A 21,861-nucleotide genomic window follows, 5' to 3' on the forward strand; every position below is an offset into this window, starting at 1 on the left:
CTTTCCTCTGTTCTAAATGACTTGAATATGTCTTTAAAACCACAACAAGTCGAAGCGCTAAAAGACTTTCTTTTAAAGAAAGATGTTTAAGTCATCGCCAGATGCCATTTTTCTCTACAGCTAAAAAACTACAGCATTGTGCGGTACAGTAGGCATTTCCACCTTTTTTTCTGATTGGTTGTTTTTGAGCTGGATCTCTGCTTGTGAGTAATCAAACCAGTTCTCTGTGTAGAATTAAACAGAGGACGAGTCTGGCAGGCCAGGCTAGAGTCTCAGGTCAGGACGGAACCAGAAATTCTCCACAATTCACTGTGAAGAAGGTGTTTTGGGAATGCCGCCATCAGCAGAGGGCCCCAAGTTGACCCAGGATATGTTGAAGGGATTAGACCTCCACATTGGCCTGGAAGTAGGTCAAAGGAGTAGGTCAAAGTGTCAACTTACTGTGTCCTGCCTCCTCCTTTGTACATAGCTTTCCTTTAATAATGTGTTTCATTTAAAGCAGAAATCCAAAGTTGTTTATATATATATATATATATATATATATATATATGTGTGTGTGTGTGTGTGTGTGTGTGTGTGTGTGTGTGTGTGTGTGTGTGTGTGTGCCAGAGGTCAACAGACCAAACAAAGTAGAACTCTGTTAAATATCAGTTCCTCTGAGAAGGAGGTATGAATACTTGATCCAAATTTAAACTTTGTTCCTGGCTTACACTGGTTGTTCTCTCAGTTTGCGCGTGTAATTAAGATGGATCAGGTCAGGAGTTTTATTTTTCTCTCACATTCCTCTCCAGTAGGGGACAGTAACACCCCATAAGCTGAAAACCAGCCGAACAGGAAGGAAGTCGGAGGAGAAGAGGTGGAACACAGTCGGAGCTGTTTTTACATTGAACTGTAACTTCCGGTTAATCAGTTCAGGTGAAAGTACTAAGCGTAGATATATATAATATGTATATGTATGTTATAGATATATGTATGTATGTATTTACATATGTGGTACTAAGTGGTTCCTAAAACGTGTTCATGTAACCAAACGAAGAACTCACAGAATTACTGCCTTGGGTGAGAAACAAAGCTCATCTTTAAATTAATCGAGGCTGGACCCAACCACTGGTCCTGTTAGCACGTTAGCTAACCGGTGTCTGCCACTTTCCGCAAGTGGTTTAATCTTGGATCCGTTTTAGTCGGGAATAAGCTGGTGTTTTATTGTCGGCTCTGTTTGGACATTTTAATGGGAGACGGCTTCCTTAGGAGGACTGGACCAAGGGGGCGTGAGTTGAGCATAGAAGGGGGATCCTGGTGGCCCGCTGGGCTCACATGGAATCTTTGGCCGGCTACGTCTACAAGGCAGCCAGCGAGGGTCGCGTGCTGACACTGGCCGCGCTGCTGCTAAACCACTCCGAGGCGGAGACTCGGTTCCTTCTGGGTTACGTGACCCAGCTCTCCGGCCAAAGGTCCACTCCCCTGATCATCGCCGCGCGGAACGGACACGACAAAGTGGTTCGGCTGTTGTTGGACCACTACAAGGTGGACACGGAACAGACTGGCACGGCCCGGTTCGACGGGTAAGAGCTGCAGCATGTTTGAGGGGTGGTTCTGATCCAGTCACCTCTTAGGAACCTGAGCACTCACCATTTAGCTTTCCAGCTGTTTTCAGCCTCAGATCAGGGATTAAAGTGTTGAAGCTCAGTAAATATTTAAACAAAAGTAAATATATATATTATGTTTATGTATTTAGCAGACGCTTTTATCCAGAGCGACTTTTATCCAGAGCGACTTACAGTTTATAACCTATAGGTCATGTTGTGATCTGTGGGGGAATCCGGAGTACCCGAGCAGGAGGAAACCCACGCATGCATGGGGAGAACACGCAACTCCACGCAGAAAGCCGCAGCCGAGCCAAGTTTCGAACCTGCAACCTTCGAGCTGCGAGGCAACAGTGCTAACCACTGTGCCACCATGCAGCCCATATATATATATATATATATATATATATATATATATATATATATATATATATATGATATATATCCCCTTTATATTTATATATAATAATATTTATATATAAATATTTATATTATAAATATAATATTAGTAAATAGGAGTGCAGAGGCCCGACTAACAGCTGCACCCATTTGTTTCAATGATAGAAACTCTGGTCAGTGTGTGTTATTAACATGTCATGGCTCAAATCTTTATTTTGAATTTAACTAGTCCACGCTCTCTCTGTTCTGAGTGAGAGCTTTTTACCACATAAATAAAAATCAAAGTGCAACAAAACAAACCATAAAGTCACTAAATGACCCTAAAAACAAGTGATAGATATTCAATCAGAAAAGATTAAATCAGTTTTAAACAAAAGGGTCTTCAGCTGCTTTTTAAAGATGTCCAGACTGTCAATACCACGTAAAAATAAAGGACGTTCAAGCCAGAGTAGATTCTGGTTTTAGGACCTGAGGGCTCAGGTTTTAACAGTTCATTGTTTTAACGAGAGGCTTAATGATGCCGAGTAGTTATGGTCAGACTAATGATTGTTATAGTTACAGGTAACATGTGCAAATACAGTAAATCAGGAGGGATGTCAGCGCTTCTCTTACATCCAGTTAGGAGCCTCGCCGTAGAGTTCTGGACCAACTGTGAAACAGTAATGTAGACGGGAGGAGATTAAAGCACAAATAATTATCTCAAAAACACCAACCTTCTCAGTATAAAGGTCTCAAATGATGAAGAACAGTTAGTGTCTCAAGCACTCCTCAAGAGACTTATTGGTCAAAATCACCAAGAGGCATCCTGGCCATTGGCTGTTCATATGTAAGGGACCGACCCTGCATCATCACTAGTACGTCTCTGAAGAGTTGAGTTGAAGCCAAGTGGAATTTGTGCCACTTTTGGAAATAAGAAAAATGGAAGTGAGAGGGTGGGGGCAGATGATTAACATCCATCAAACTCTGAGCCAATGTAGCTAAAAGCTAACTGAAACTAAAGTTTAGCAGGCACTTTCAGCCAGAAAACCACAGTTGAGTGACAGCTAGCCTCCGGGCTTTAACACTGAGGCTTCCCTGGAGCAAGCAGGGGAGCAAGCCTAGCGCTGACGATTTATCTGACACCTGTCAGTCAAACGGACACACCCCTTTGTAATCAAAATGTCTAGCTTTAATAACCTCTAAACGGATGTGGTACAAAACATGTAACCCCCCCCCCCCCCCCCCCCCCAGTTACGATAAATCAGACCTATGAACTCTAGAATGGTTATCTGAACCAGGCTACATATATAATCCTGCTGTGAAGTTGGCATTTTTACATGGGAAACAATGGTACCCTGCTCCTTTCTGGAGTCATCCCCTCGTGGATGAAGGGGGATTGCAGTTTTTGTCTCTAGGGTGTTGGCTTTGCTTTTGCCAGGCGGAGTTTGTCTCTTGGTTCTGGACCAGCACAGCTGGAGCAGCAGCTCCAGATGTTTGTCCGCAAGCGTTGCAGCTCCGATCTGTCTCAGTAAAGGTTCATCTCCTCTGTGTGTTGCAGCTACGTTATTGACGGTGCTACGGCACTGTGGTGTGCTGCTGGAGCGGGACACTTGGAGGTGGTGCGCCTGCTAGTGACTCATCATGCAAACGTCAACCACACAACCATCACCAACTCCACCCCCCTGCGAGCGGCATGCTTTGATGGTCGCCTCGACATTGTGCGCTACCTGGTGGAAAACAGCGCTGACATCAGCATTACGAACAAGTTCAACAACACCTGCCTGATGATCGCTGCCTATAAGGGCCACGTGGATGTGGTCCGCTTTCTGCTGCAACAAGGGGCGGACGTCAATGCCAAGGCCCACTGCGGCGCCACAGCACTGCACTTCGCAGCCGAGGCCGGTCATCTGGAAATAGTCAAAGAGTTGATGAGCTGCCAGTCGTCTCTGGTGGTGAATGGACATGGCATGACCCCGCTGAAGGTGGCAGCTGAGAGCTGTAAAGCTGATGTGGTGGAGCTGCTGCTGGCTCATGACGACTGTGATCCTCTCAGCCGGATTGAAGCTTTGGAGCTGCTGGGAGCATCTTTTGCCAATGACAGGGAGAACTATGATATTCAGAAGACCTATGAATACTTGCTCATGGCCATGATGCAGCGCTACAGCGACCCTGACAACATCCTCACCAAGGAGCTACTGCCACCTATTGAAGCCTATGGGAGCCGTGGCGAGTGTCGAACGCCGCAGCAGCTGGAGGCTATTCGAGCGGATCCAGATGCTCTGCACATGGAGGGGCTGATGATTCGAGAGCGTATCCTGGGATCAGACAACGTCGATGTGCCGCATCCTATTATCTATCGAGGGGCCGTCTATGCTGATAACATGGAGTTTGATCAGTGCATCAAACTGTGGCTTCATGCTCTTCATCTCAGGCAGAAAGGAAATCGCAACACACACAAAGATCTGCTTCGCTTCGCCCAGGTCTTCTCCCAGATGGCGCACCTGAAGGAGCGCATGTCAGCCTCATCCGTTGAGCAGGTTTTGAGCTGCAGTGTCCTGGAGATTCAACGCAGCATGTCTCGAGTTCAGGCAGCAGCCGAGTCCGAACAGCCACAGGCCTTGGAAAACTACGAGTCGAATATTTTTACCTTCCTGTACCTGTCTTGTATCTCCACTAAGACAACATGCAGCGACGAGGAACGTTCCAGAATCAACAAGCACATTTATGACCTCATCCAGCTAGACCCACGGACTCGCGAGGGCTCTTCTCTGCTTCACCTGGCCATTAGCTCCAGCACACCTGTTGATGCTTTCCACACCAACGATGTCTGCAGCTTTCCCAACGCCCAGGTGACCAAGCTGCTGCTGGACTGCGGTGCCCAGGTGAATGCTGTCGATCATGAAGGCAACACTCCGCTCCACGTCATAGTCCAGTACAACCGACCTATCAGCGACTTCCTCACGCTGCATGCCATCATCATCAACCTGGTGGAGGCTGGTGCTCACACAGACATGACCAACAAGCAGAAGAAGACTCCGCTGGACAAGAGCACCACTGGCGTGTCTGAGATCCTGCTGAAGACCCAGATGAAGATGAGCCTCAAGTGTCTGGCAGCCCGTGCAGTTCGGCAGCATCAAATCACGTATCACAACCAGATCCCCAAAAGCCTGGAGGAGTTTGTGAAGTTCCACTAACAGCACTGGTGTTTGGTTTAAAGTCTCTGTGGTTTTTATCTGATGGTGCTTTTGGAGCCTTTTATGTAGAAGAATTATTTAATTTTCTGTTTTTAGAGACAGTTTTCAGTCATTCTGAAGTGTGTTTCTGTCTACTGTGGGTAGCTGCAAGGACTGACGGGCTAACAGCTAGTCCTTCTCAGTAGTGAAACCCTCAGGAAGCCATAAGATGTTAATTATTTTAACTTTTACACAGAAACACACCCCAGACTACATTTTCCCAGTAAACAGAAGCTGCCATGGCTCCGTGTGTGTGGCTCCTAAAGCTGCCTCTGCAGCAGCCTCGGAGCTGTTCCCGTACCGACGCCACGGCCATGCTACTTTTTTCTGCCTTATCTACACATCAAGTTTCCCATTTGACTGTAGACGAAGAGAGTGCCTTTAGGGGAAATAACAGCTAACTAAACCTGGTTATGTGTTTTTAGGCCACAAATCCTGCAGCACACGTCATCTTTTATGGCCATTTTTGATGGTCTTTCTTTTCTGGTTTTTAACACTCTGCTTTGGCAGGATTGGATGTTCAGTTCCTGCTTCCTCAGAGCATTTAAACTTTCAAACATGAATTAATGTCCTTAAAACGTGATTTCTGATCTGTACTATATGGATCCTTGAGGGTCAAGTCTGTCTCATTTCTGATACGGCTCCACAGACACGTGGCTAAATGGTTCTGGGGTTGCTTGACACCGCGTCACAGCAGCAGCTTCAGTATGTGTTGATGGTTAGTGCTCACCATGTCCAGATTTAATACAGCCTGCTGGAGAAATGGAATGTGGCCAAAGCAGCACCTGAAACATGTTGGTGCTTGCCTTCTTTACTACAGGAACTGAAAGCTGTCAGAAGCTGGGAAGGCAGGTTTCTTTTTACTTCAGAGAGGAAAAAGCTGTTGGCTTGAAGACGTTGGACCTCTCATCCAAAAGGCTTCTTATGTTCTGAAGAAGAGTTCCCCCCTCCATTTGAGAACGTTTCTTTGAATAACAAACTCCTATGTTTTGTTTATATAGAATATTTAGAACGGTGCAATAGTCTTGGGTCAACTTCTACATTTATAAAACAGCTCCAGTTGGTTTTAAGTGCTGGCTCCACCCAACACGAGGACACAAAGCTTGAAGCATCATAAAGGAGAAGCAGTACAGCAGCCTTCATGAGAAGATGCTAAATGGTTTTCAGAAGATCGTTTTATTTTTCATTCATCAGTCTGATGACTGATAAGAACTCTGTTAGGGAACTTTAAATAAAACATTTTTCTAATGAAACATTTGGACGTTCATTTCTCACAGCAGCTGATGGGTTCAGTAACCAGAGTGGCATCAGGATCACCTCCTGGCTCTGGAGAAACCAGAGAGGAGCAAAAGACAAGCTCAAGTGTAGGCAGCGTTTCAGTTATCAGTTAATGGGGGGGGGGAGTTGACTATTCATAAAATTAATTCAAAGTGGTCAATAAAAGTGATTATTAAATGATGTAACAAACACTTAAGATGTACAGGTCCTCAAAAAATTAGCATATTGTGATAAAGTTCATTATTGTCTGTAATGTACTGATAAACGTTAGACTTTCAAATAAGATTACGCACAACTGAAGTAGTTCAAGCCTTTTATTGTTTCTAATATTGATGATTTTGGCGTACAGCTCATGAAAACCCAAAACTCCATGTTTTCCCTCATTGATGTACTGGTACACAGCACCCACTGTGACAGAAAAACACAGAAATTTAGAAATGTATGCATATTTATTACAAAAGAAAAACTGAAATATCACATGGTCCTAAGTATTCAGACCCTTTGCTGTGACACTCATATTTAACTCAGGTCCCTTCCATTTCTTCTGATCCTCCTTGAGATGGGCCTACATCTTCACTGGAGTTTAATTAATTAAGTTAATTAATTAACTTCACTGTGTTTAATTTTACTGATTGGACTTGATTAGCAAAGCCACACACCTGTCTATATGAGTCCTCACAGCACATGCATGTCAGAGCAAATGAGAATCGTGAGGTCAAAGGAACTGCCTGAGGAGCTCAGAGACAAAATTGTGACGAGGCACAGATCTGGCCAAGGTTAGAAAAACATCTCTGCTGCGCTTAAGGTTCCTAAGAGCACAGTGACCTCCATAATCCTTAAATGGAAAACATTTGGGATGACCAGAACCCTTCCTAGAGTAGGTCGTCCGACCAAACTACCGGGTGAGACAAACCTAAAGATCACTGTGGCTGAGCTCCAGAGATGCAATCAGGAGATGGGAGAAAGCTGTAGAGGCAACCATCACTGCAGCCCTCCATCAGTCAGGGCTTTAAGACAGAGTGGCCCGTCGGAAGCCTCTCCTCAGTGCAAGACACATGAAAGCGAGCTTGAAGTTTGCTAAAAGACACCTGAAGGACCCCAAGATGGTGAGAAATAAAATTCTCCGGTCTGATGAGGCCAAGATAGAACTTCTTGGCCTTAATTCTAAGTGCTATGTGTGCGGAAGACCAGGCACTGCTCATCACTTGTTCAATACAGTCCCCTCAATATTAATTAGGAAAAAATATATATTAAATTGATTTTTAACAAAAGGCTACAATATAACAAAAGGTTGAAAAATTGACGGGGGTCTGAATACTTTCCGTACACGCTGTAGTTACAGAGAATTTAGTTGATCTGCAGTTATCTGAAGTAAACCAGTGGTTAATGTAGAGTTGTTATGAAACTATTCTAAAGTTGATCTGAAGTTAAAATAAAAATGATAAAAAGTTATTCTGAAATTAATCTGGAAGAAATTGAGCTATAATGCATATCTTATTTTGAGTGACTGTGACATAAATGTTAAGGAAACTATAGGCCAGTAACTGCCACTTGTATACGCGGGTAATGGAAATGGAGGTTAGCATACAATTTCTTAAAAACAAAAGCAAGACATTTCTGAGGGATGTGCTGAGTGTGATGGCTGGCGATTTGCTGTTAGTAAATGTGACCTTTTCATTTGCAAACTGGCCCTTTTATTAGAGTCCCATGAAAAGCTGGCTGGTTTAGTTAGCTGCAGTCTTTTGAGTGTCTGGTTGAAGCTTGTAATAATTTCAGGTCTATGGGGTTTGAGGCCCCCTATGAGGTTTCCAGGCCTTGTATCTGCTGCTCTGTCTTCCCATTGGCTTCAGGCTGTTCCTCCCGTCTTCTCCTGTTGAAGAACCCAAGCTGAGAAACAACAGAGATCATTTGTTAATCATCTGTCATTCTAAGGTGTCTGAAACAACAACAAAAGCTTCTTATGTTTAAAGTGGTGCATGTTGGTGAGTGTTGGTGGTCAGGCTTTAATCCATGGAGCCCAGCCAGATACAGCCTGAAGAGGAAACATGGCCCCCACTTCCCATGGGCTCACCACTCATGGCAGGGGCCAAAAGGGTTGTGAGATAGGTGGTAGCAAAATGCTCTCTCTCTCTCTATGTGGAATTTCACCTCTGGTGGAGAAAGAGCAAGAGTTGGCGAGTGAGGCTGAGAGGTTCCAGCCAGAGGATTCTCACCCCTTGCATTGCTCTGGCTCCGGAACCAGCTTCCTTGAGAGGAGGTGGACTTTCTACCACTCTGGAGTTGCTCCCACTGAGAGATGCTGAGCAAGGATGGGCATACTAGTTGCCCCCCATCTTGCTGTCTGTACATTGGGGTTTACCCTGGTAATTGAGAGGGTAGCCTCCCTCTACCTACATGTGAGGGATGGGTCCCGACTGTGGTTTGTGCTTATGCACCAAACAGCAGATCAGACTACCCACCTTTTTGGATGATTCTGGTCCACCATCCGCCACGAGGGGAACACAGTATTTGTAGTGGGGAGGGTCTGCTGCTGACCTCAGCTTGTTGTGGATTGGTGGGTGAAGTACTTCAATGACCCCCTCAATCCCACCGATTGAGGAAGTGGTGTCTGGGTTTTTGGGTTGGATTCTCCAATCTCTGGTGCTGAGTCCATTGAGGTGGTCAAAAACCTCCTTGGTATCAAGGCCCCAGGGGTGGATGAGATCCACCTGGAGTTCCTTAACACTCTGGATGTTGTGGGGCTGTGTTGGTTGACACGGCTCTGCAGTATTGCATGGCCATCAGAGGCAGTCCCACTTAGGGTTGCGACGATTATAAATTTTGGTGGTACAATTATAGCCTGAGAAATAATCACGGTTTACAGATTACCATGATTATTTTACATGAATTGGTTTCACATCTGCATTAACATTTATGAATCACACACACACACACTCCTCCTTGAACCGTCACCTTATCGTGGTGGAGGAGTTTGAGTGCCCTAATGATCCTAGGAGCTATGTTGTCTGGGGCACTTAGTGCCCCTGGTAGGGTCTCCCATGACAAATTGGTCTTAGGTGAAGGGTGAGACAAAGAACGGTTCGAAGGATCTTTCATGGCGGATAAAACGAAGAGTCGGAGTACCCGGCCCGGAGGGTTACCGGGGTCCCACCCTGGAGCCAGGCCTGGGGTTGGGGCCCGTGAGCGAGCGCCTGGTGGCCGGGCTTTCGCCCATGGGGCCCGGCCGGGCCCAGCCCGAACCGGATACATGGGCTCGTCCAACTGTGGACCCACCACCCGCAGAAGGAACATGAAGGGTCCGGTGCAATGCGAATCGGGTGGCAGACCAAGGCGGGAGCCTTGGCGGTCCAATCCCCGGACAAGAAAACTAGTTTTTGGGACATGGAACGTCACCTCGCTGGCGGGGAAGGAGCCGGAGCTTGTGGCAGAGGTTGAGTGGTACCGGCTAGATATAGTCGGACTCACCTCGACACATTGCATTGGCTCTGGAACCCGAGACCTGGAGAGGGGTTGGACACTCTACTTTGCTGGAGTTGCTCCGGGTGAGAGGCGGAGGGCTGGGGTTGGCTTTTTGTTAGCCCCGAGACTCTCTGCCTGTGTGTTGGGGTTTACCCCGGGGGACAAGAGGGTAGCTTCCTTGCGCCTTCGGGTCGGGGAACGGGTCCTGACTGTTGTTTGTGCTTATGGGCCAAATATCAGTTCAGAGTACCCACCCTTTTTGGAGTCCCTGGGACGAGTGCTAGATAGTGCTCCATCAGGGGACTCCATTGTCCTGCTGGGGGACTTCAATGCTCACGTGGGCAATGACAGCTTGACCTGGAGGGGTGTGATTGGGAGGAACGGCCCACCTAATCTGAACTCGAGCGGTGTTTTGTTATTGGACTTCTGTGCAAGCCGCAGTTTGGCCATATCGAACACCATGTTCGAACATAAGGATGCCCACCGGTACACTTGGTACCAGGGCAGCCTAGGTCACAGGTCGATGATAGATTTTGTAGTCGTATCATCTGACCTGCGGCCGTATGTTTTGGACACCCGAGTGAAGAGAGGGGCGGAGCTGTCAACTGATCACCACCTGGTGGTGAGTTGGATCAGATGGCAAGGGAACATGCCGCGTAGACCTGGCAGACCCAAACGCATAGTGAGGGTCTGCTGGGAACGCCTGGCAGAAGAACCTGTCAAGACGGTCTTCAACTCCCACCTCCGGCAGAGCTCTGACCACGTCCTGAGAGCAGTGGGGGACATTGAGTCCGAGTGGGCCTTGTTCCACTCTGCGATTGTCGAGGCGGCTGTTGCTAGCTGTGGTCGTAAGGTGGCCGGTGCCAGTCGTGGTGGCAACCCCCGTACCCGCTGGTGGACACCAGAGGTTCGGGGAGCCGTCAGGCTGAAGAAGGAGGCCTACAGGGCGTGGCTGGTCTGTGGGTCTCCGGAGGCAGCAGACAGGTACCGGATAGCCAAGCGGCGTGCAGCAGTGGCAGTTGCCGAGGCAAAATCTCGGGCGTGGGAGGAGTTTGGTGAGGCCATGGAGAAAGACTATCGATCGGCTCCAAAGAGGTTCTGGCAAACTGTCCGGCGCCTCAGGAGAGGAAGGCAGCAACTCGCTCACACTGTTTACAGTGGGGATGGGGAGCTGCTGACGTCAACTGAGGCTATAGTCGGACGGTGGAAGGAATACTTTGAGGAGCTCCTCAATCCCACCAATGCGCATTTCGAGGAGGAACCAGAGCTGGGGGGCCTGGGGATGGACTGTCCGATCTCGGGGGCAGAAGTTGCTGAGGTAGTCAAACAACTACACAGCGGCGGAGCCCCGGGGGCGGATGAGGTTCGTCCTGGGTATCTCAAGGCTATGGATGTTGTAGGGCTGTCATGGTTGATACGTCTCTACAACATTGCGTGGTCATCGGGGGCAGTTCCTAGGGAGTGGCAGACCGGGGTGGTGGTCCCCATCTTTAAGAAGGGTGACCTGAGGGTGTGTTCCAACTATAGGGGGATCACACTCCTCAGCCTCCCTGGAAAGGTCTACGCCAAGGTACTGGAGAGGAGGGTCCGATCGATAGTTGAATCTCAGATAGAGGAGGAGCAATGTGGTTTTTGTCCTGGCCGTGGAACTGTGGACCAGCTCTATACCCTTGCAAGGGTGATGGAGGGGGCATGGGAGTTTGCCCAACCAATCCACATGTGCTTTGTGGATTTGGAGAAGGCTTATGACCGTGTCCCCAGGGGCACCCTGTGGGGGACGCTCCAGGAGTATGGGGTGGGTGGCTTTCTGTTAAGGGCCATTCAGTCCCTTTACCAGAGGAGCGTGAGTTTGGTCCGCATAGCCGGTAGTAAGTCGGACCTGTTCCCAGTGAGGGTTGGACTCCGCCAGGGCTGCCCTTTGTCACCGGTTCTGTTCATCACTTTTATGGACAGAATTTCTAGACACAGCCGTGGTGTGGAGTGTGTCGAGTTTGGTGGCAGGAGAATCTCGTCTCTGCTTTTTGCGGATGATGTGGTCCTCCTAGCTTCATCCAGCTCTGACCTTCAGCTCTTGCTGGGTAGGTTCGCGGCCGAATGTGAAGCGGCTGGGATGAGGATCAGCACCTCCAAATCTGAGACCATGGTTCTCGACCGGAAAAGGGTGGCTTGCCACCTCCGGGTCGGGGGAGAGGTCCTACCTCAAGTGGAGGAGTTTACGTATCTCGGGGTCTTGTTCACGAGTGAGGGTAGGAGGGATCGGGAGATCGACAGGCGGATCGGTTCGGCGTCTGCAGTGATGCGGACGCTGAGCCGATCTGTCGTGGGGAAGAGGGAGCTGAGCCAGAAAGCCAGGCTCTCGATTTACCGGTCGATCTACGTCCCAATCCTCACCTATGGTCATGAGCTTTGGGTAATGACCGAAAGAACGAGATCGCGGATACAAGCGGCCGAAATGAGTTTCCTCCGTAGGGTGGCCGGGCTCAGCCTTAGAGATAGGGTGAGGAGCTCGGACATTCGGGAGGGACTCGGAGTAGAACCGCTGCTCCTCCGGATCGAAAGGAGCCAGTTGAGGTGGTTTGGGCATCTGGTCAGGATGCCTCCTGGACGCCTCCCCGGGGAGGTGTTTCGGGCATGTCCTGCCGGCAGAAGGCCCCCGGGTCGACCCAGGACACGTTGGAGAGGTTACATCTCCAATCTGGTCCGGGAACGCCTTGGGGTCCTGCCGGAGGAGCTGGTGGACAAGGCCGGGGAGAGGACGGCCTGGAGCTCCCTAATTGGGATGCTGCCCCCGCGACCCGGACCCGGATAAGCGGAGGAAGACGAAGACGAAGACGAAGACACACACACACACACACACACACACACACACACACACACACACACACACACACACACACACTATGCATGATTACATTCTATAAAGGTTTTGAGCCCCTGAAATATTTACTGTTCCTTTTCAGTGATTTTGCTTAGAAAAATTTCCTCTACTACTGATGTGCGATGTTGATGTTTTAACTAATCAAATAACACAAGCCTGGATGAGTTCTGCTGTGTGGTGGAGTTGATAATGCTAACAGTTAGCTTCTGCTAGTAGAGATGTTCTCTGCTGTTTCCTGGACATTAAACCAACAGCCTTCCCTGTCATGAGTCAAAGATGGGTGAGTCCATGAATGTTAGTGACAGTGTGACATAGATCTGTCAGGATTTGCCAATCCTAGAGTTTCATCGTCTATTTTCTATCAGAAACGAAAGCAGGAGATAGGTGTAGGAGACTATTTTCATCTTCTGCCTGCATGAAAACTCAGTGACTGATTATAATCAGAAATAATCATTGAAAAAAATTTTTTTTTCAGTGAGCCACACCTTCAAAGATGGAAACATTGGAAAACATATATGAATTTAACACTAATTAAGAAGCATGAAATGAATAAATACACAATTATTGATCTTAACATGTTTTACCTTCCACAAAACTCCTGTTTACAGATGAAAGGTTGCATGATCCATTTCAAAATGAGAGCTCTTTAAGAATTCTTCCAAGAATAAACAGAAATTAAGTGCTACTATCAGAGCTTTGTTTTAAAATAAATGATCTTTAAAATATTACTTGGTCACTATGACAGTTTCATTGTTTATTTTTTTCTATCAGCAGCTAATGCGGGAGATAGGTGTAGGAGACTATTTTCATCTTCAGCCTGCATGAAACACTCAGAGTGACTGATTATCAGAAACAATCATTAAAAATGTTTTTTAGTGACCTTTAATTATATTTGCCTAAAGGCCTTTTTTGAGTTTCTATAAAAAGACCAAAAAGTTTAACTCTTGACAACTGGTCAAGGTTAGCACTGAAGGATGGAAACACCTTAATGAATTAAGATGCTAATTTCCTGCTAGCGAAGTTATTATGAATATTACTTATTACTCAAATGTAATTTCTACTTGTTCACATCATTTCAAATTTCATCAGTAAGGATATTTTTTTGGACAAGGGTAAATTATATTATTGCTATGTAGAACAGGAAATACAGAATGGTGTTGATTAAATTTTAAAATGGCTTGCCATACAGATAGACAGATACAGGGGAAACGTAGCACAACACAATATGAACTGTCGTTCACTGGATTGTTCTAATATTACTGTTAAATCCATTCGGTCACTAACGTAATCTGACTCAGTAAGAGCTAATCTGTCTGCGTGATGATCTCAGAGAGGATAACAAGTTGGGAGCGTTGCTTTTTTTCTGCCAGGTCTGCAGATGGACGAGACATCGTTCTGAATTTCTCTTTTAGCAGCTTTGGGAGACTAAAATATTCCCTCACAGCAGACTTAGCGCTTCCTAAGTGGAAACGGAGCAGTCCCGGTGGTTGTTTATGCTGGTTCTGCTGTGTGTGTTCATTCAGTTTCACTTTAGCTTTGGCCCGCTAATGCTTTTTTAAAATTTGCCTTGTTGGAGATGTCTTGATGGTGGGTTATCCACAGCGTTTCACACCGTGGTTAATAGTCAAACTGGTTCATCTTTGCAACCCTAGTCCGACTGGATATGCAGACTCGGGTGGTGGTCCCTCTATTTTTAAAAAGGAGGACCACATGGTGTGTTCCAACTGCAGAGGGATCTCACCGGAGGGGCTTGGAGTAGATCTGCTGCTCCTCCACATCGAGAGGAGCCAGTTGAGGGTCATCTGGTTAGGATGCGTCCTGGATGCCTCCCTGGTGAGGTTTTCCATGTATGTCCAACCTGGAGGAGACCTAAAGGAAGACCTGGGACATGCTGGAGGGACTATTGCCACTTACACACTAGCATCGGTTCCGCCCACCCCAGCCCGACCGCACGTTTGTTCCATGCTGCCTTAGGAATATGGACGTGACTGAGCACATGGGCGGGACAAAAGAGCGCGTAGAAGTCTGCGCTGTCTTCGTTATTAATCAAAAGCAGCCTGAGCAGTCTTGCTTTCTGAGATCTCTGACTCTGATTTTGCATCCTGAACATCACAGAAGATGTTCAGGTATTAAGATTATTGATGGAGAGCCCCTTACCCCCCCCCCCCCACACACACACACACACACGCGCGCGCGCGCGGAGACAGACACCGGTGAGATGCTTCACTCCAGCAGCACCTCCCACTCCCGTTCTTATGCTCTCCTGCAATTTCAATTCCTAAACATAGCATGATGTCCAGACAGACTCCCGAGTCCTTCTGTCAGCGCTCATCCTCAGGAACATCCACACACAATACTCACCTCCGCTGACTCAGTGACGTAGGAGACGGATTTAATGTGACATGACTGTTCAGACTGCAGTCACGTTCAAAAACATCAGATATGTGTCAGAATAAGTACTACATATTCAAGTGACATGGATCACATTTGAAAAAAATCGTATCTGTGCTGCTCAGACTGAGATATAAGTCACATGTGGGGATTCGATGCACTTTTGCCTGCAGTGTGAGCGTAGCCACTGCTGACATGCCTTGATGAAAGGTTTTTGGGGGTTAGTAGCTTCTTCAGTTGTGTTCTCTAACTAACCACTGAGGCCCTCACACAACAGGTGTACTTATACTGAGACTATAAATTACACACAAAGGTGAACTCTGTACAGAACACTCATTAAATCAACACATTTACAGTGGTCTCTAGTAGGAATTATTGCCTTTTAAGCCATACTCTGGGGCAAAAAAATAAATAAATAAAAACAGTGGCATGCTTGTTCCAGGAGCTAGAAAATTGCCACATCAGAGGAAAGCTTCAGACAACAGTATTTGGAGTTTTATTTCTTGATATTTGGCCCTCAAAGGTATCAGAACACAGTGGTCCCTCACTACGATGTGATTCACCTTTTGCGGACTTGCAGTTTTGCTGAATTTTTTTGTGCAATTTTGCATGTTTGTTTTTTTACAGCGCATTGTGTTCTGCATCCAAATGTATAAAGGCTTGACCTTTGAGAGTGTTGAAACAGGTGAGAAAAGTGTTTAAACGTTCATGCCTGTCAGAGAGGTGTATGAAGAGTAATGAGGGGCTTTACAGCCTTAAACATTGTTGCCGTGCACTGGGACGAGCGCGTATGTGGAGAAGAGGAGCTCGCTCTGTGCCACGGCTGGAGGACATTAATAATCAGACGCAAGTCTCTACAGAGTGACCACAAAAACTGAAACGCTGGATTGAGTGTGTCTAAATAGACTTGTTCACCCATGCACGCAAGCTGGAGTTAAAACTGTTGAGAAATAGACATTCTGGTGTGCTTTTGTGTGTTTGGCCCTAATATAGCTGTGTACGCTACAAACATCTATATTAATCGTAAAAAATGAAGCTGACTACTTTGCAGATTTTGCCTATTGGGGGTTACTTTCAGAACGTAAGTCCTCTGATAAACGAGATGTCACTGTCCAGGGGGTTGAAAATGTTAAAAACCACGTATCTGTTTCATTCCAATTTACAATGATGAGCTACCATATTTTCACGACCATAAGGCGCACCTAAAAGTTTTAAATTTTCTCCAAAATGTACGCCGCGCCCTATGGTGCGGTGCGCCTATTGTGTTGTTGTGAGACGTGAACGTAGTAGAAAACAAGGGGCGTGGCGAGAAAAAACAGGTGCAGCAAATGAACTCGGAGCTCGCTGTCATTCCAAGAGGCTTGACAAAAGGAACTCCAACCTCTGGACATTGGCGTGAACAGGGCGTTCAAAGTAAGGCTGCGAACGGCGTGGGAGTGATGAATGACAGATGGCGAACACACATTTACGAAGACTGTGAGGCAACGCCGGGCGAGTTACGCCGCAATTTGTGAATAGATTGTAAATGCTTGGGCTAATGTGTCTACTTGTACTGTTGTTTGGGCTTTTGCAAAAGCCGGCATCATTCACGAGGAGACAGACTCTGACTGTGACGAGAGAGAACCTGGCGTGTGACTGTACTCTAGCCCAGTTGTACTTCGTGTTGGTCTATCACAGGTTTGTGATTGTAAAGTGTCAACATGTGTAAAAGTTCAAAGGGTATGAATACACTGTTAATAAATGATCAGAAAAGGCTCTTTTTTTTTGATAAAACCTAAATGTACTGACAACCTCTGACACTAGTTAAAAAACTCTCCAGAGACAACGGTTAGATAGAAATCATTTTTGAGACTGATTCGACTGGTTACCTTCCACAGGCCCAGGACCAATACAAACAGGATCAGGAGGCCTCCCAGTGAGCTTCCCAGTATGATCCAGACAGGGATGAAGTTGTCTCCCTCCTTCCTCAGATCCAAGATTATCTGCAGCCACATAAATAAACACCGTAAAATCTCATAAAGTCTCTGCTGCTGCTCATTTTGACCAGCTCAGAAAGAGTCTGGAACACACACACACACACACACACACACACACACACACACACACACACACACACACACACACACACACACACACACACACACACACACACACACACACACACACACTGTTGTTCTACTGCCAAGAACAAATTCTTTAAAGGCACATCATGTAAGGGTGACATCCCGTGGTCATACGTGTTTACTGCAGTGTGTAGCCCATTTGTAGCCATGAATAAATGGCTTTCTCACTGCCGTTCTGCGAGTTCCAAGGCTGATGCCATTTCTGGTTGGTTTGCTCGAGTTTTTGAATATTAAATATTGCGCCCACATTTTCAAAGTTAACACACATTTCTTCTAACAATGGTAGTTTTTGCATCTTTGCTGTTCCCCTGCTTCAGCCCCCACCCCCACCCCCACCCGCGCAGCAGCCGCATATTCACTGATGCGCCTCCAGCCTCTCAGAGTTCCTGCTAACACTTAAAGAAAAATTTCATTTTCTGTCTCTCACCTCTGATTACCTTCAATGGTGTCTGTTTGTTTCAACCACCATAAACAAAAACTAACTTGTTTTTATTTGACTATTTTTCTGTCCCGTCTGTTTATTATCTTCCTGCATCTCCTCTCAATCCTAAAGAAAAACTGCTACCTGGCTTCATATTTTTCACCTTATGAGTTACCTTTGAACTGCAGTTCTAAAAGATCTACCGACCGCAAAAATAGCGGAGTGCGCGCCGACCGCACAGTGGGGTGAAGTCACCAGAGGACAAAACGGGTGATGCGCTCTGCACCGCAGCAGCGAAACGCATCAGGCACAAACAAAAGACAGAAATCATAAAAGGATATGAGCCGACATAAACGATCGCGTGTTAAATTTGTTTTTGAGGTGGCGACACTTTGAGAATGTTACTGTCGCCATGCTCAGGACGCTGCTGTCTGGAGGGCATCTACGATCAGAGCTCTGCGCCTCTCAGCTCTAATTAATCCCTGGAGAGCCCACATAAATGATGTAATATAAGTAGAACCAGGATCTTTTTGGGGCTCCCCCTGGGTGTAAACTGAGGGCTTCCAGGGGAGCCTGTCATCCTTTTACTCCAGTTTGGAGTAAGATGGCGCTTGCGCACGGTCACGCTGCGAGCTGCTCGTCCTCTTTACGCACTGATACCTTGCTTTTTATTGGATTTTATTGGCGTTTTATTGGCTTTTATGCACTTTTCTTGTCGCTGATCCCTTTTTTGAATGGCGTGGATCCTCTGCTGACATATGATCGAGCTGTGCTGCTGAGGCTTTGTCCTTCCGTTGATGTCGCCGGCAGCGCGCGCTGGGAACCGGGCTGTGTGAGCCATGAACCTCACGGACGATGCTGCTGGTTGAACTGCCCGCATGCTCTCTCCACCCAAGCCGTGATGTGTCGGCCCTCTGTCCGCCCCAGCTCGAGAAGGAAGCATCGGAGAAGACGAGGAAAGAGAGGTAGCCGGCGCGTGAGACGTCGGCCTGGATCCCTGAACAAGCGGCTGGCCCGATCCGGCCCAGCTTCTGACCCGATGGTTCCGAGATGTCTCCTGGATTACTCTGCGCCCTGCTCAGGGAACTCGGCCGGCTCTGAGGGTGAACCGGCACCGCGCCACGGCCGATCGGCTCGAAGATCTCGCCAGACTGGGGTTTGCTGGGAGAATCTGCGCTCGGTTACGGGCACAGAGTTAGAGGGGACTGGGTCCGTGCGCGATCTCTGTGCTGCAGCCCCGCTGCAGACCCGGTTTGGTCTGGTCAATGCCAGGTCTGTGCTGAACAAAACTTTTATTCTTCGTGACTTTTTTATTCAGCATGACTTGGGTTTTCTCTGCATTTGTGAGTCCTGGATCCCGTTTGGTGACACAAGTTCCCTACTCGAGCTCATACCACCTGGCTGCTCGTGTTTTAATACCCCCAGACCACGGGGCAGAGGTGGAGGGCTGGTTGTTGTTTTTAAATCCAGCTTTCCTTGTAAAAAGCCTACACCCACATTTTCTTCCCTTGAACTGTGCTTATTTGAACTGTGCATCTCCCCCCGCCTGCTTGTCGTGCTGATTTATCGCCCTCCAAAGACTGACTCTAACTTCCTTAATGATTTCTGTGATCTTGTGGCAGACTGCATCCTAAAATATGACTATGTCCTATTTTTTGGTGATTTTAACATCCATATCTGCTGTCCTGACAATGTGCTTGCTAAATGTTTTTTTAATTTGCTAGATTCATTCAATCTAACTCAATGGGTATCATCCCCAACTCATGCCAGGGGTCACACCCTGGACCTGGTTATCTCTTATGGTCTACCCGTCACGAACCTCGTGACTTTGCCCCCTGTGTTCTCTGACCACTCTCCTATACTCTGTGATGTTACGTTGCCATGTCCTGTCCCTGTGTGTGAAGCTCCCGCTACTAGGTTCAGAGCCCTGGATGCAGAAACTATTTCAAAGTTTGTGGACTGTATGTCTGTAAGGTTAGAGACCTTTAACCCAGATCCATCTAACGTTGATCACTATTCATAACACTTTGATGTACTTTGTAATCAGGTCTTGGACGTGGTTGCCCCTCTCAAACTGTGCAAGTCTCGGCCTAGGAGGGAGCCATGGCTCTCTGATGTCACACGGGCTTGCAGGCGGGCGTGTGGATCCTCTGAGAGAAAGTGGAAAAAGGATGGCCTACAGGTCTCCCGTGAGTTGTTCAGAGCATCTCTGGTTGCTTATCAGGATGCAGTGAAGGCCGCCAGAATGGCCTATTTTGCAGACATCATTGAGACAAACTCCAATAATCCTAAGATTCTCTACAAAACGCTAAACTCTGTTCTGGTGTATCAGGAACCTAGCTCCATGTCTCCTACAGCTGCTGGAAACTCTGAAGCTTTTCACAAATTCTTTGTTGATAAAGTGTCGGGCATTAGAGCAGTCATTTCTGGTAACTCTGTTGACCCTGTTCCAGTTCATCCATTACCACCCACCCTGAGCTCCCTCAATACAGTTTCATACTCTGAGCTGAGTAAGCTAGTCGAGACAGAAGCCATCAGGCTCTCCACTTGACGTTCTGCCACCTTGTCTCTGGAAGGCTGCCTTTCCGTGCCTTGGCCCTTCACTTGGTCAGATTATCAATGGGAGCCTCAGCACAGGTGTTGTCCCAGCTGCTTTGAAAGCAGCAGTTATTCGGCCGACCCTGAAGAAACCTGGTGCTGATGTCTCTGTGATAGAAAATTACAGGCCTATCTCTACCCTGCCCTTTACATCTAAACTGCTTGAGAAAGTCGTTTATCAGCAGCTGGTCTCACATTTAGCTGACTCTGATCTGTTTGAGGTTTTCCAATCAGGGTTCAGGTCTGGCCATAGCACAGAGTCTGCTCTACTGAGGGTCCTAAATAACATCTATCTATCACTAGATCAGGGTACATCTGTGTTGCTTCTGTTGTTAGACCTAACAGCAGCCTTCGACACAGTTGACCACGCGATTCTACTCGATCGCTTGGAACGATGGGTTGGGATCAAAGGGTCAGCTCTGGATTGGTTTAGATCGTATCTCCACAACAGGACATTCTGTGTTAAACTGGGTGATGTTTTTTCTTCTTGGGAGGGGCTCCGCTGGGGGGTCCCGCAGGGGTCGATCCTTGGTCCTCTTTTGTTTGCCATTTATCTGCTACCTCTGGGGTCAATCTTTCGTAAACATGGCCTATCATTCCATCTGTATGCTGACGATTGCCAGATTTACTCTCCATTGAGTCAGGAGAAAGGTCACTCTATTCAGTCCTTAGTCTCCTGTGTTAATGAGGTGAGGTCTTGGCTAATGTCCAACTATCTACATCTGAATGAGGGAAAGACAGAGCTCATTGTTTTTCACCCCAACAGCAGGAATGTGGATCGTTATGCTGATCTTGGCCCTCTTTCTCCATACTCAAAACCAGTTGTTACCAGTTTGGGGGTGAAACTTGATGTAGGACTTAAATTTGACGCTCACATCAATTCTGTGATCCGGTCCAGTTTCTTTCACCTGAGACGCCTTGCTAAAATCAAGCCTATGCTGTCGAGAGCCCACCTGGAGCGGGTACTGCATGCCTTTGTTATTTCTCTGCTTGACTACTGCAACTCTCTATATGCAGGGTTGTGTCAGTCAACACTGCATCGCCTACAGGTTGTGCAGAACAGCGCTGCCAGGTTCCTGACTGGGACCAGGAAACGGGACCACATCAGTCCGGTTCTGGCCTCTCTGCACTGGCTTCCGATTTGCTATCGCTCACAATTCAAAATCCTCGTCTTTGTTTATCATTTCTTCCAGGGTGGTGGTCCCCCCTATCTAGCCACACTCCTGAAAAGACATTCCCCATCACGCGCTCTGCGCTCCTCTGACCAAGGCCTGCTCGCTGTCCCTCGGTCTAGGTGTCGTACCCGTGGGGACCGGGCTTTCTCAGTCCTAGCACCATCACTCTGGAACCAGTTGCCACCCTCAGTTAGGCTGTCCCCTTCTCTGCCAGTCTTTAAGAATCACCTAAAAACACACCTCCTCCGCTTGGCGTTTCCAGAACATGTTTGATTTTGGCCCTCTTTTATGTTGAATCCATTCCACAGTTTTCATTGGTACACTCAATCCATCCACTCAATCCA

At 47.3% G+C, this 21,861-nt stretch overlaps 2 protein-coding genes across 2 annotated transcripts in view; one reads left to right on the top strand and one right to left on the bottom strand.

The window, feature by feature from the left end:
- The first annotated feature begins 664 nt into the window (after positions 1–664).
- Positions 665–6,447, top strand: fem1b (fem-1 homolog b). The gene is made up of 2 exons (XM_015941888.3): positions 665–1,562; positions 3,520–6,447. The coding sequence occupies exons 1-2, from the start codon at positions 1,315–1,317 to the stop codon at positions 5,153–5,155; spliced, it is 1,884 nt and encodes a 627-aa protein (XP_015797374.1). The 5' UTR covers positions 665–1,314; the 3' UTR covers positions 5,156–6,447.
- A 324-nt stretch (positions 6,448–6,771) lies between these two features.
- Positions 6,772–21,861, bottom strand: part of LOC107373733 (integrin alpha-11) — a 112,744-nt gene continuing 97,654 nt past the window's right edge. The window contains exons 29-30 of the mRNA XM_054747222.2: positions 17,069–17,182; positions 6,772–8,359 (exon numbers count right to left, since the gene is read on the bottom strand). Of these exons, the coding sequence (XP_054603197.1) occupies positions 8,270–8,359; positions 17,069–17,182 (204 nt within the window). The 3' untranslated portion in view covers positions 6,772–8,269. The remainder of the gene's footprint in view (positions 8,360–17,068; positions 17,183–21,861) is intronic.

The sequence above is a fragment of the Nothobranchius furzeri genome, chromosome 14 (assembly GCF_043380555.1).
Source record: "Nothobranchius furzeri strain GRZ-AD chromosome 14, NfurGRZ-RIMD1, whole genome shotgun sequence".
Lineage (NCBI taxonomy): Eukaryota > Metazoa > Chordata > Actinopteri > Cyprinodontiformes > Nothobranchiidae > Nothobranchius > Nothobranchius furzeri.